General features: G+C 42.6%; 1 protein-coding gene across 10 annotated transcripts in view; it reads right to left on the bottom strand.

The window, feature by feature from the left end:
• Positions 1-16,164, bottom strand: part of LOC132819886 (1-phosphatidylinositol 4,5-bisphosphate phosphodiesterase beta-4) — a 532,815-nt gene that overhangs the window by 119,827 nt on the left and 396,824 nt on the right. For all 10 annotated transcript variants that reach the window (XM_060831826.1, XM_060831835.1, XM_060831830.1 and 7 more), the window contains 2 exons: positions 9,216-9,340; positions 6,348-6,399 (listed from right to left, as the gene is read on the bottom strand). In XM_060831826.1, coding sequence (XP_060687809.1) covers positions 6,348-6,399; positions 9,216-9,340 — 177 coding nt within the window. The remainder of the gene's footprint in view (positions 1-6,347; positions 6,400-9,215; positions 9,341-16,164) is intronic.

Genomic DNA, 16,164 nt, shown 5'->3' with positions numbered 1-16,164 from the left:
GTTTGATGTTTATGTCAGAATCAAATGATATCCTGAGCTTGAGAACACATTGGCTTCATCTCAGACTGTTGCCAGGGAGAAGGATGGAGTTGGTAACTAGGGAACGGAATTTACAGCAGGGATTGAAAACAATGGCTACGGTCTTCCTGATATTTTATTGGTGGAAATTTCTGTCATCCAATACTGGACATCGGATAAACTGTGTGTTAATCTCGCAACAGCAGAGGAGTTGAGAGAGTTGACGGTGAGGTGGAGCTGAGTGTTGTCAGATTTACAACAATTTACATACATTCGTTCAATAATGTAAATCAGGCATGTTATAATCATACTCTGGACAAGATATGCATGTTTTTAAATGCGCATTTTTTCAATCTTTGTGGCGGACTGAATGAATACTTATTACGATGAGACTTTGCATGGCTCATTGATCTGCCTTACAGATCATCAGATGAGCTTACAGAACATGTTACGTATTAGTTTCATGAATAATTGCTGCCTCTCGAATCTTCAAATTGCTTCAAATGACTATTGCCTGATGAAGGAGCGTCGCTCCGAAAGCTAGTGTGCTTCCCATTAAACCTGTTGGACTATAACCTGGTGTTGTGTGATTTTCAAATTGCTTGAGTTGAGGTAACGCCTAACTCCTCTCTGCTGTACTCAATCCTTCTCACAGCCCACAGTTGTTACATTGTCCCCTGCTTCCACAACTCAAACTCATTCCTGGTTTCAGAGCACAGCTCCAGCGTCAGTTTTCAATTAAACTGAATAGTCCCGAGAGCTGCAGCCAAAAGCCTAACTTGGCAATGATCCTGGCTGAGTTTGAAGGAGTGACAATTGTCAGGCAGCGACGCGTGTGAATAATTGCTCTGACATTGAATGAACGTTGCCTCCAGGCAATTAGTTCATGCATCCTTGTTGAAATTTAATTTACATGTTGCCAGCCTTGTTGTCCTTTTGGCTTTATCCCTTAATAGCTCGCTAGCTTTCACTCAACATCCTCTATTGTACCAAGATGCACCCATCACACCAGCTTCCCTTGAAGGTAGCAAATAAGTCTGCATTTATAATGAGTGGAGATCCAGCATTGCCGGAGCTGGGAGAGGGCACTTCTGCCAGTCCATCTCGATTTTGTCATAAGTGCTTGGATTTTGCAGTCAGCAGGGAAAGAGGCGGCAATTACCTCTGACCTTGAAGAAAGCCACCCATACAGATCGAGTCATCTCCCTGGTGTAGCTTTTCACCATTCCCAACTCTGGTTTGATTCTGAGGCCAAGTTGAGGGGATCTCCAGTCAGTTGCACTGAGAATGCATTATCATCCACTAACTATAGGTTTTACAGAGGATTAAATAAAGTTTGGGACATAAGGTGGTAGTTAAAGTAGCATAAACCTGTTCAAGAAAAAAAACTTATACTAAAATCTTCTGGAATTTTTGATAATCCATAAATTATTTTTCCAGGCCCAAAGGGTTGTTTATCAGTAACTGTGATTAGTGAGTCATTAAAGGTTCAGTTGTACCTCATTCAACCAGACTTAATTTCTTGGGTTGGACCCACTTCCTGCAATTTCATCCTCAACCCTTCCGCTCCGTCCCAGAACAATGATGGGGTTTTCTTTGTCCTCAATTCCACCCAACATTCGCAGGACCATTCTCTGCCATTTTCCTCATCCCCAGCGTCAAGCCACCACCGATCATGTCTTGCCCTCTTCTCCCCTGTGAGCATTCTGAAAGAGGCCACTCCCTCCGTGATACACTGGCCCATTCCTCCAACATCTTCAACACCGCATCCACCCCACATCTCCCGTTCAAAACTGCAACTTCCCACGTGATTGCTGAAGGGATGACACTTGCTTTTGTTTTTACCTCCTCTGTCCTCAGCCAAACTCTCCTTCCAGGTGAAGTTAAAATTCACACTGTACTTCTTTTAATCTGGTCTACTGTATCCCTGCTCACAGTGGGAGACCAAATGCAGACTGAGTGACTGCTTTGCCAATCTGCAAGCAGAACTCTGACCTTTCTGTCACTTGCTACTTCAGAAACAAAAACCATCTTGCTCTCAGGCCCACATTTCTGTCCTCAGCCTGAAGCTCAATGCAAGCTGCAGAAAGGCACATCATTTTCCATTCGGGCACTTCACAGCCTTGGCACTCAACACTTAGTTCAATAACAACAGGCCATGAACTGTGCCTGCCATTTTGGTATTGTTCTCCGATGCCCCAATTGTCTGTATCCTGTTTTTCACGATTTGCTTTCCATCAGTGCTCATCTTTGTTCTGCCATTGGCAGCAGTTCAACATCTCATCCTCGTATTCTCTGAAATGATTACCACCCCTTTGAACAAAAGACAATGACACCTTTGATCTCAGGTCTCCGTTAGCCTTTCCCTGACCTTTGCCACCTTTCATGGAGGGTTCGATAAACAGGAGGCTGAATATATTTTCTTGTGCTATTATTTCAAGCTCACCCCATTAACTATGCACCACACTCTTATGCTCTTCACACACACACACACACACACACACACACACACACACACACACACACACACACACACACACACACACACACACACACACACACACACACCTCCTAGAACCCCTGGCACTACCTGGGAACACCAGAAGTGGCAGTCTGACATAAGTGGGACAGCAATCACAGACTAACACTTTTCAAAGGTGACATGGCTGACATTTCATTGCACATACATCTGTAAATTCATACATTTATCCCAACATCTACCAAGCCAGAAAGCATACCTGCCCACAGCCCATCGTTCAACCCAGCCTGAGCCACTGCTGCTTTTCCCCCATTGCCCACTCTATCCCAACATCTTTTCATTGTTCAGTATGGGACCATCGCATATGGAAGGGTTTTCAAATACTTCAACACAGCCAGTTTTATTCAGCAATAGCCAAAGCTAATGGACAATAAACATAAATAAGCCATGATTGACTCTTGGGAATAAAATGCTTGCTTGTTGTGCACCAACAATTTCACAGTCAACGGGTAACTCTCATGGACTGCGATTGGAAATCAGTTAATTCCTACCTGGCTTGCTGAGCTCCATGCTGCTGCACTCTTTCACACTGAAGGTGACGTTTTGTCTGCCTGCTCCCCTAGCTCACCAGCCTCCGCCATCTCCCATCTTTGCCTGCTCCGTTTGAACAGAGGACGTTGTGCCAGGATTATGTGGGATAGTGTCCTGTCTACTGGGCCTGACCCAGACTGATCCATTTTCACCTTCACCAGGATTATCGTCTGCTAAATAAATGGTCTACCTTGTGTCTATACTCAGCCTCCATTATGGGTGTATTGGCCTCAGTCACAGATGTTGGTTCTTGTCCCCCAGTAACTATTGGCATCTGGATCCTCAAAGTCAGCTGGAACATGAGAATTCTCAAGGATATAGGCGTCATAATGTATCCCAGGGTACCTGACACAGATCTGTAAGATGTAGTACTGATGATCACCGATGACGTACACATTGATAGAGTGGAACCTGATGGACTGAGTTGTGTTATGATATAGCCTTCTGAACATGATGTGTGCACAGTCTAACAAGCCTACAATTGGGAGTGCCAGCCGGGGCTGCAGCACTGACTTCACTTTGGGGAAACGAGTCAAAGCAGTGCGCTTTGGCATTGGTAACAGCCTTGGTACATCTGATCACCAATTGAGAGATCGCACAGTGATCCTTAGTAGCTTAGACGCTATGATGTTGGAGCAGAATTAGGTCATTCAGCGCATCAAGTCTGCTCCACCATTCTATAATGGCCGATATGTTCCTCAACTCCATTCTTCTCATCATAACCCTTGATCTCTTTTCTAATCAAGAACCTATCTATCTGTGCTGAGTCCACTACTTTTCATCATTTATATAAATGATTTGGATGTGAGCACAAGAGGAATAGTTAGTAAGTTTGCAGATGACTCTAAAATTGGAGGTGTAGTGGACAGCGAAGAAGATTACCTCAAATTACAACAGGATCTTGATCAGATGGGCCAATGGGCTGAGAAGTGGCAAATGGAGTTTAATAACTGCGAGGTGCTGCATTTTGGGAAAGCAAATCTTAGCAGGACTTATACACTTAATGGTAAGGTCCTAGGGAATGTTGGTGAACAAAGAGACCTTGGAGCACAGGTTCATAGCTCCTTGAAAGTGGAGTCTCAGGTAGATAGGATAGTGAAGACGGCGTTTGGTATGCTTTCCTTTATTGGTCAGAGTATTGAGTACAGGAGTTGGGAGGTCATGTTGCCGCTGTACAGGACATTGTTTAGACCACTGTTGCATGCAATTCTGGTCTCCTTCCTATTGGAAAGATGTTGTAAAACTTGAAAGGGTTCAGTAAAGATTTATAAGGATGTTGCCAGGATTGGAGGATTTGAGCTATGGGGAGAGGTTGAACAGGCTGGGGTTGTTTTACTTGAGTGTCAGAGGCTGAGGGGTGACCTTATAGAGGTTTATAAAATTATGAGGGGCATAGATAGGATAAGTAGACTAAGTCTCTTCCCTGGGGTGAGGGAGTCCAGAACTAGAGAGCATAGGTTTAGGGTTACAGGGGAAAGATATAAAAGAGACTTAAGGGGCAACTTTTTCACACAGAGGATGGTACGTGAATGGAATGAGTTGCCAGAGAAAGTGGTGGAGGCTAGTACAATTGCAACATTTAAAAGGCATCCGATTGGGTATATGAATAGGAAGGGTTTGGAGGGATATGGGCCAGGTGCTGGCAGGCAGGACTAGATTGGGTTGGGATATCTGGTTGGCATGGACAAGTTGGACCGAAGGGTCTGTTTCCGTGCTGTACATCTCCATGGCTCTATAACTTTATCTCTGTCTTAAATATACGCAATGACTTGGCCTCTACAGCAATGAGATTAATCACTCTCCAGCTGAAGAAATTTCTCCTCATCTCAGTTCTAAAGGTGAGATGAGAGCGACAGCCCTTAACATCAAGGCTGCATTCAACTGAGTGTGGCAATAAGGAGCCTTACACAAACTGGAATAATTTGGTACTGAGGACAAACTCTCCACTGGTTGGAGTTATTCCAGACATAAAGGAGGTTAGCTATGGTTGTTGGAGGGGAGTCATTTCAGCTCCAGGACACCTCAGCAGGAATACCTCAGGGGTAGTGTCCTAATCCCAACTATCTTCAACTACTTCATCAATCACCTTCTCTCCAATACAAGGTCTGAAGTGGGGATGTTTGCCAATGATTGCACGATGTTCAGCACTTTTGAAACTCCTCAGATACTGAAGCAGTTCATGTTCAAATGCAAAAATATCTGGACAATATCCTGATTTGGACTAACAAGTACCAAGTAATATTCACGCCACACAAATGCCAACGATGACCATCTCCAATATGAGACAAATGAACCGCCCACCACCACCACCACCCCAACCCCAGACATTCAATGGTGTTATCATCACTGAATCTCTCCATAATCAACATCCTGGGGGTTATCATTAACCAGAAACTTAACTGGACTCACCACATAAACAGAGTGGCCATAGGATCAGGTCAGAGGCTAGGAACACTGCAGCAAGTAACTACCTCCTCACTCCTCAGAGCCTGTCCACCATCTTCAAGGCCTAAATCAGGAATGTGACTTGCCCTGGATGGGTGCAGCCCCAACAACACTCAAGAAGCTTGACACCATCCAGGACAAAGCAGCCCGCTTGATTAGCACCACATCCATGGGCATCCACTCCCTCCACTACCAATGCTCAGTAGCAGCAGTGTGTACTATCTACAAGATGCACTGCAGAAATTCACCAAAGATGCTTAGACAGCACCTTCCAAATCCCTGACCACTTCCAATTGGAAGGATACACGGCAACATCACCACCTGCAAGTTCCCCTCCAAGCCAGTCACCATCCTGACTTGGAAATATATCACTGTTCCTTTACTTTTGCTGGGTCAAAATCCTGGAATTCTCTCCCTAGGGTCATTGTGGGTCAACCTACAGCACATGGACTGCATGGACTTGGTCAAGAAGGCAGTTTACTAGCATCTTCTCAATGGGAACTAAGCATGGGCAGTAAATGGTGCCCCAGCCAACAACACACACATCCCATGAGTGAATAAAATAAAATGACAAAATCTCTTTTCACTTAAATGGCCAAAATCAGCACCTAAGTGACTGAATTTAGAAACCTAAAGAATATTTTAAGAATTTATGTATTTGAATAAAGTTTTAGTCACTTAATTACCCTTAATGAATTGTTCGAATACAAGTATAGATAGTGTGCAAAATAATTTTCAGTGCCAATACTTAAATATATTTAAGTTCAGCAGAAACACTGCATTAGCCTTTTAACAGGAGAGATATACTACTTACCCACATGATCCATTGTACTCAAACTTTCCCTGGTTTAACTGCATGGCCAAATCTGTTATGCCACATAAAACATTGCAGAATTAGGTCAGACAGGACAGGTATCAAAATGTAGATGCTCAACAAGAATTAGTGGGATTTAAAAAAAACTGTTACACTGATATTTTAATTCTTAACTCAATATTAACACTGTCATGAGCAAACCGATTTTTAAAATATTTGCATGCTTCTAATTTAATGGTGGTCTTAATCAGTTTATTTAAAGGGATCAACTGTTTCCATTAAAATGATGAGGAAATATACAATGATGCGTGATGTAAGGCACTTTTAAAACGTGGGACAATGGTTTGATTAGATTAGATTCCCTACAGTGTGGAAACAGGCCCTTCAGCCCAACAAGTCGACACCGACCCTCCAAAGAGCAACCAACCCAGATCCACCCCCCTCTGATGAGTGCACCTAATACTATGGGCAATTTTTTTTTAAGCGTGGTCAATTTACCTGCCCTGTACATCTTTGGAATGCAGGAGGAAACCCACCCGGATGCAGGGGGAATGTGCAAACTCCATACAGACAATCTGGCTGGAATTGAACCTGGGACCCTGGTGATGTGAGGCAGCAGTGCTAACCACTGAGCCACCGTGCTGCCACAAAGCTGAAGTTGGTTCAAAGCCAACTTCAACTAAAAAGCTCAAGATTTTCCCCGTAAGATGCTCTGAGGGAAAGTTATGAGGGGCATAGGCAGGGCAGCAACGTTTCCCCTTGGTGGAGGGATCATTATTGAGGGGGCACAGATTTAAGAATCCCTACAGTGTGGAAACAGGTCCTTCAGCACAACAAGTCCACACCGTTCCCCCGAAGAGTATCTCACCCAAGCCCATTCCCCATTAATCTACATTTATCCCTGACTAATGCATCCAACCTCTACATCCGTGGACACTATGGGCAATTTAGCACAGGCAATTCTCCTGACCTGCACATCTTTGGAGTGTGGGAGGAAACTGGAGCACCTGGAGGAAACCCACTCAGACATAGGGAGAGTGTGCAAACTCCACACAGACAGTCACCCGAGGCTGTAATCGAACCCAGGTTCCGGGTGCTGTGAGAGCCAGGAGGTTTAGAGGGTATTAGAGGGTATGTCAGCCAGAGGGAGATTGGAATCTCGAACTCACTGCCTGTAAGAGTGGTTGAGCCTGAAATCCTCATAACATTGAAGAGATATTTTTATGGAATGCCAAGGCATACAAGGCTAGGCGCCAAGCGTGGGAGAATTGAATTTGAATAGTTAGGTGGTTGTTTTCAACCACATCAAACTCGATGGACAGCGAAAGCCTTTTTCCTTGGATAGTGATGGCTAACACAAGGGGGCATAGCTTCAAATTGAGGGGTGACAGATATAGGATAAACGTCAGAAGGAGTTTCTTTACGCAGAGAGTAGTAGGGGCATGGAATGCACTGCCTGCAACAGTTATAGACTCATCAACTTTACAGGCATTTAACTGGTCATTGGATAGACATATGGACGAGAATGAAATAGTGTAGGTTAGATGGGCTTCAGATTGGTTTCACAGGGTTGTGCAACATTGAGGGCCAAAGGGCCTGTACTGTGCTGTAATGTTCTATGTTCTAAGCTAGAATGGAATGAAAAAAAGATCAAAACAGATTGCTTTCTGCCCAAGATAAATTCACTTCCTCAACAACTTGGTCCGTCATGCATTCATTTGGAGTCACTCTGTACTGACCTCCGCCAGAACTGGATAACTGAGGTCCAGATATCTGAAATGTAGGGCATGTAGGCCACTCCCACCAGCTCCCCCTCCCCCCCCCCCACCCCGCCAACCTCCCACGTGATTATGACTTCATGGTGGACTCCAATTCCATTTAGTATACAAAGCAATTGATAATCCATGACCACTGAGAGTGCATCACAGAAAATTCGGAAGTACCCTTCCTGTGATGTCCTTTACATTCACACTTTGTTAGAATCAGTCCATATTTTGCCAGTTACATTGGTGGGGACTCATGGTGGGGAGCACAGACTCTTGGCATTGCCGGTAAGGCAGCAGCAGAGCTAGGGTCTCCTGGGCATCAGCAATGTTGGTGCTGTACCCCGGTGCAGGGACTCCTTGAGGCCCAGAACACCTTGCAGAAGTCCTGGAGGTACGCTTGAGACCCCAATTTGAACAGAAGATGAACTATTCAGTTATTTCTTCTTATTCATTTTGTAACTCAAAATGGCATCGGTTTGTGGCGACAAAACACTTTTAACTAAGTAATTCTAGATATATGTGATAATAAAATCATTGATTCATTATTGGGATTTGTGATTTATCCATAACATAACATAGGGGCAAACCATTCTAAAGCAGAAGTCAATCAGATATGAGGTTTATTGCTAAAATATAACTTGCTATAGTTTAAATTAGGTTCAGTTCTCCCATAGGTACTTGGATATATTGGGATTTGCACTGGCTTAGTTGAAAGATTCCAAGTCAGAAGTCATTGAAATGTCAAATGTGCAATGATAGCGGTGCACCAGAGTGATGCAACTGACCCTCTTTCATTTTCATAATTGTGCCCTATTGTCAGGCAAAACGGGAATTATAAATGAAGCTTGCCCACACATAGCTTTTAATCAAAATTCTGTTGGTAGTGGACAATACAGTGGAATTAATCCTGTGACTTCCAATCTGCATAGCACTGAGGCTTCACTGGGAATTTTCATGGCTTCTCGGTTACACAGGCAATTCTGTGCTGGGCCATATGTCTGCGGATGGAAATGCCACTGGCAAATGATTGAGCCGCATCCAAGGGCATCTGTTTGGCAGCCCCTTCTTGATTCCTGCACAGCAAGGTCCAAGCAGTCCTTACCTGGGGTCTGGAAGTTCAGCGAGACCATCTGGCAGCCAGCGTTCCAGAAGATTTGAGGCATGTAATTGCTGGAATCCACTCGGCCTCCCTTGGGGTAGATACGACTCATTTGTCGTTTGTTATAACTATGACGTTCATTAAGGAAAATGAACCAAAAACAGCTGCAGCAGCATGTACATACAAATTTACAATTCAACATTGTCATTATTCTTTATTTCCCTTACTTTGCAAATCCCATTCTGCAGAAGAAAGCAGAGTGATGATTCAATCATTACTTAAATGTCATGTTCAGAGGATCAAGGTGAAGAAAATGAGTCTAACATTGTGTATGAATTATCTTTTGATTTTGGTCCAAAGCTTCTAACAGATATATACTCAGAAAGTGATGGTTTTGGCAAATATGTCAAGTGTATGTCATATAATTCTTCACTCAACAGTAACAAACCTGAAAAATGCAACTTTAAGCAAAAGAACTTTAAACAAATCAGATTTTCCCATTGCAACCTGTGTGAAAGCTATAGTCAGGTTCTAGATTGCACTTTCCATTGGAGAGAAAAATAATTTAAACATCATAACTCTGTATGATGAAGTGCATTCCCAAAGTCCTATATTCAGAAATGAATAAGAACTTTCAAACAAAATAAATTTTGAAGATATGCTAACTCTTTCTACAGATACTGTCTCACTGGCTGTCTCTCTCCCATTCCAGACTCTCTTCCACTCACTGACTCCATCCCTTACTCTGTCATGTTGGACTCTTCTTATGAACTTCAAATTAGTCTCAGGGTAAAGTGGCACCAATTTCAGACTGAGATGAGAAAGAGTTTATTCTCTCAGAGGATTCTGAGTTTTTGGAACTCCTTGCTACGGAGAGCTGTGAGGGCAGAGTCCTTGTGTATAGTTGCGGCTGAGATAGATTCCTGATCAGTTGGGGAATCAAGAGTTAGAAAGAAAGTGTAGGTAAGTGGATATGAGGAATGCGATCCTATTGAAGGGCAGAACAGGCTGGAGGGGCTGAATGGCGTAGTTCTGTTCCTATTTCCTATAATCTTTCACTATACAGGAAGGTGGCAGCAAGAGAGAATAAGTTAAGCAAGTGACAGAAGCAGTAGGCTAGGGAGGGAAGCAGGAGGTTCAGGACTGTAGTGGTGAGCAGGAGAAAGTCAGGGAGCTAAAGAGGCTACTCCAAAATGCAGCTGATTAGAGACTCACAGGATCCCTGCAGTGCAGAAAGCGGTCATTTGACCCATTGAGTCTGCACCAAACCTCCAAAGAGTATCCCACTCAGACCTATCTCCCAGCGCCGTCTCCATCACACCACATGGGGTTTTTAACCATGCCTCACCCACTTAACTATGATGCTGCATGTGCTTTTTTGATCCTGTTATATCTGTAACACAGACACAATTCAAAGCTGAATGAGACAATGTAAAACAATTGTATTACATCTGGCTTGAAAGATGCGGGGCTGGATTTTGCTGTTGAAGCAACAATGAGACTACAGCACTCCCAATTACTTCTGCCCACATATTAGCAACTTTCAGATATGGACACATAAAGATATAACACATAGTCTGATGTCTGTGACTCGCATCTCCTTATAAAGCAACAAGAAAGCAGCATCTTGATGACCGGCTCCTGACTAGAATGTATTGAATCTGATGAAATTCTTGGACTCTTGCTAAACAAAGACAAAAAAACTAAGTTGTCCGTGCAACGTAAATGCCCTTTTAATGGTGTGGTGTTAATTTTTTATTTATTCCCAGGACCTCTCTGGCACAGGACATGATTTTGAACACGTGTGGAGTCTCATTCCTTCAGATTTTAATTGTTGTTGGAGATTTCTTTGCTTACTTTTTCTTATCATTCATTCAATCTCAATCCAAACTTTCTTTTCCCTCCTTGATTTTGTTTACGGCACCTACATTTACAATTCTAACTAATTTGGACAGCGAGCAGTGCGTTATTGAATCTTCAATTGGATTGATTAATGTGATACTCAGTTGTTTCCTGAACAAACCTCCGTGTAAAGTTATCGCGGTCTACAGCATGGAAACAGGCCCTTCAGCCCAACTTTTCTACACCATCCAGTTTTCACAATTAATCTAGTCCTATTTACCTGTGATTGGTCCTTATTCCTTCATCCCTATCCTATCCGTATACCTGTCCAAATGTTTCTTAAATGACAAAATTGTACTTGCCCCCACCACTAACTTTGGCAGCCCATTCCAGAAACTTACCACCCTCTTAGTGAAAAAAATGCCTCTCTAGACGTTTCTGTATCTTCTCATTTCAACTTAAACATAAGCCCTCTAGATTTAGACTCCCCATACCATGGAGAAAAGCTGTTGGCTATAAACCTATCCATGCCTCTCGTGATTTTATAAACCTCTATAAGTTCACCCCTCAATTTCCTGTGCTCCAGGAAGGAAAGGCCCAGCCTATCCAGTCTCTCCTTAAAGTCTCCTTAAAGTGTAAAGTCTCTGGGTAAGTGCACATTGAAGCATTAGCTACTTTGGACTGTTCACTGTTTACAGAAAACAAAAGGCCCTTAATCACAGATTTATATAAACAGTGAAGAGAATCTAAGTTTTAATTTAATACCCTTCCATTATTCCACAAATTGTCAATTAAACAACATGAGAATGTCATTTATACATAGATAATTACATATCTGCAAATTAAATTTTAGTTCTGCATTGCTATGTTTTATACGTTAGGTATCAATTTTGTCTTATCAACCAGAAACTAAATCTGAAAGAGGAGAAAAAGGATAAACTCATGAATATAAATTGACTGTGATTATTTTTCTGTGTTCAGGGCTTTTATTGCTACCAGCACATTTACATTCTCTTTCCTCTTGCTACAGCTCATCTTTTACGGTGATTGGAAATTACAGCATCAATCCAATAGGCTACAGTTTAAAAAAAATCACTCGTTATAAACAATACAAACTCATGCTTAATGTGAATATGAGATGTAAACAACGTCTACATATTATTGACAAAAGTCTGCAAGGTACAAGTCAGGAGTGTGATGGAATACTCCCCACTTGCCTGGAGGAGGGAAACTTCTAAAGAAGCTCAACACCATCCAGGACAAAACAGGCCACTAGATTGGCACCATATCCACAAACAGCCACTTCCTCCTCCAGTGATGTTCAGACTCAGCAATGTGTACTTACCGACAGAAAAACACTGTAGGCTCCTTCGATTAGCATCTTCCAAACCGACTACCTCTATACCCGGAAGGACAAGGAAAGTAATGTTTGGGGACACCACCAACTGCAATTTCTCCTCTGAGCTACACACTGCCCTCACCTGGACCTATATTTCTGTTCCTTCAATGATGCTGGAACTCACTCTCTAACACTCGCTATGGGTCTACCTTCACTACCTGGACTAGTTCAAGGTCCTCAGGGGTGGGAAATAAATGCTGGCCTGGCCATAATTTCTTTTGAAAACTTTCAGGACCATCTGAAGCAATTTACAACCAATTAAATATTTTTTTTCATTTTGCAGTCATTGCGCTAAGGAGGAAACATGGCAGTCAATTTGAGCATGGCAAGTATCCATGAACTTGGCAATGAAATTATGACCAGATAATTTGTTTCGTCCTGTCGATTGAGGGATTGTTATTGGCCAGAACACCAAGGATAACTCCTCCTTCCTCAAACTAGTATCTTCAGGTCTTTTATACCCGACTATGAGGTAGATAGGAACCTCTGTTTAACTTCTCTCAGTTAATCTGTGGAGTTTTTTTTGACAGTAGAGGGCTGTTGAGGCCGAGTCATTATTTCCCGTCCCCAGTTGCCGCTTGAGAAGATGGTGGTGAGCTGCCTTCTTGAGCTGCTGCAGTCCACCTACTCTGGGCTGACCCACAATGCCATGAGGGAGGAAATTCCAGGATTTTGACCCGGAGACAGCGAAGGAACGGGGATATATTTCCAAGTCAGGATGGTGGGTGGTATGGAGGAGAACTTGAAGGTGGTGGCATTCCCATGTATCTGCTGCCCTTATCCTTCCAGATGGAAGTGGTTGTGGTTTTGGGAGCTGCTGTCTGGGGATCTTTGGCAAATTTCTTAAACTGTCTTCTAAACTGCAGGGCTATTCATATTGCACAATAGTGGTCTTTTTGGCTGTTACACAACTTCTGATGCACAACTCAGGAAATCTTTGCTTTTCTTGCAAAGGGATTCAAATTCAGATGTGGTGGTTTGACTCCTTGGTTGCACAGCCCTTTGGTTAGACCACATCTGTAATAACTCATTCATTTTTGTCGACTGAACCTCATGGAAATCTTATTGACCTTAAAGGACAGCATAGAGGACAGATTCGCCAGAATGACACCACAGCTTATAACATTGCAGAATTGACCCTCTTGATTTGAAAGGGTTTATTGGTTCTCGGAACCAATGTTTTTTCAGGGCCCGTTATGTCACTTAGGAGTGTAGCATTAGCAAAGGAGATTCAGTGTAAAGTCATGCAACATGACTTCCCAATTCCTATAGGCAAAAGAGGATACTGCAGATGCTGGAAATCAGAGTCTAGATTAGAATGGTGCTGGAAAAGCACAGCCGGTCAGGCAGCATCCGAGGAGCAGGAGAATCGACATTTTGGGCAAAAGCCCTTCATCAGGAATATGCAATGATGGCAAATGTGCCCAATGCCTTTTTAACCACCCTGTCACATGTAGATGGTGATTAATAAAGTGTTTAGCATGTTTATCTTCACTGCTCAGTCCTTATGAGTATAGGCGCTGGGAAGTCATGTTGAGGTTGTGCAGAGCTTTGGTGAGGCATCTTCTAGGAAATGGTGCTTAGTTCTGGTCACCCAGTTATAGGAAGGATATTATTAAGTTGGAGAAGAGATTTACCAGGATGTTGCCGGGTATGGAAGATTTGAGTTATAAAAGGCTGGACAGGCTGGGACTTTTTTCACTGGACTGTAGGGGGTTGACAGGCAATCTGATAGACGTTTATAAAATAATGAAGGGTACAGATAGAGTTAATGGTAGTTATCTTTTCCCTAGGATGGGGCATTTCAAGAATAGGGGGCACATTTTTAAGGTGAGAGGAGAGAGATGTAAAAAATACATGAGGGGCATATGTTTTACACAGAGGCTGGTGTGCATGCGGAATCAACTTCCTGAAGAAGTGGTGGATGTTAGTACAATTACAACATTTAAAAGACATTTGGATAAGAACATGAATAGAAAAAGTTTGGAGGGATATGTGCCAGGAGCAGGCAGGTGGAACCAGTTTAGTTTGGGATTATGGTCAGTATGGATTGGTTGGACTGAAGGGTCTGTTTCCGTGCTGTATAACTGTATGTCGATGCTTGGACTTGCGAGTTCTGATGGTCTCACATATATACTTTAAGATAATTTATTAGAGTTTGGATTTTGAACTAGTGGCAAGTGGGTTTTGATCTGTGTGTATGAGGGCATCTAAGTATAAAATTAGCAGTATTTCATGAGTCATGAATTTTTTTCTGAAACCTGAGAGGGGGACTTCCTGGAGAGATAATGGGAATGCATTTGCATTGGGAGAGTCTCATGAGCGGACAAAGTAAACACTGCGGAACATAATCTGCTTTTTATTTAGAAGATTAGAAATTTCTTTTGCTTTACGGGGATGAACGCATGCCTGGGAAAACTTTAGTTTTCCAGTTCCCAGAACTCCTGGTTGAAGTTAGATGTATGAAAATAAATTCTCCTAGCAAACGGAGTTAGTTCAGAAAAGTTATGAAATAGATTGCCTCAGTTTATGGATTTTGGTTTGAAAGTTCTTATTCAAAAGTGTTTGGTTATAGTCTGAAAAATCTTAATCAAAGGTGATAAAGTCTAAGCTTGATTGTGTGATGATGAGGCTGTAAAACTCTCAAGATCGTGGATTTGAGAACAACAGGTGAGTTAAACCAATAGATGGGCTAGAGAAGCAAATCCACACCTTGGATTACGCCAGTGAATCTTTTGTGGACTACATCCAATGCCAGCATATCTTTCCTTAGATAAGGGGACCAAAACTTTTCACAATATAATAACTGTGGTCTAGCTGGTGCTGTGTACTAAATATAAGCATTTAGTAAATCTGCCTCAGTATTTTTTCCAGATCAAAACAATCTGTGTTCTTTTCCAATCCACAACATACTATTCTTGGAAATTGTCAAATACACTTTAGGAATCCTTCCTTGTGGCTATCTCTCCCAATATGATATCCCCAATCTGCATGAAGATTGAAGTCACGTATGATTAATACACTGCTTTCCTGACACGGCATCAATGCCTTCTGACTTATTTGCTGTCCTACAGTATAGTGACTGTAAGAGTACCAATAGACTGCCATCACTAGTGTCTTCTTTCCCTTAATATTTATTATCTTTAGCCATATGTAATCTACATCTTCTGATTCAAAATCATTTCTTGCAGTGGATGTAGGTTTGCTCGCTGAGCTGGAAGGTTCATTTCCAGACGTTTCATCACCATACTAGGTAACATTTTCAGTGGGCCTCCAGGTGAAGCACTGCTAATAATTCCTGCTTTCTATTTATATGTTTGGGTTTCTTCGGGTTGGTGATGTCATTTCCTGTGGTGATCCCTATTCCTATGGTGATGTCATTTCCTGTTCTTTTTCTCAGGGGCTGGCAGTTGGGGTCTGCTTGATAGAGTTCCGATTGGAATGCCATGATTTTAGGGATTCTCGTACGTGTCTGGGACAACACATCCATCCTGGGACAAGACAAACAGAGAGACGCACGAGAATTCTGAGAAGCATGGCATCCCAATCAGAACTCTATCAACAAACACATCGAATCAGACCCCATCTACCACCCCCCGAGAAAAAGAACAAGAAATGACATCACCATAGGAATTGGCATCACCACAGGAAATTACACAGCCCAAAGAAACCAAAACATATAAATATTAAGCAGGAACTATCAGCAGGAAT

Source organism: Hemiscyllium ocellatum, chromosome 10 (assembly GCF_020745735.1).
Source record: "Hemiscyllium ocellatum isolate sHemOce1 chromosome 10, sHemOce1.pat.X.cur, whole genome shotgun sequence".
Lineage (NCBI taxonomy): Eukaryota > Metazoa > Chordata > Chondrichthyes > Orectolobiformes > Hemiscylliidae > Hemiscyllium > Hemiscyllium ocellatum.
This window is presented reverse-complemented; position numbering and strand designations above follow the sequence as displayed.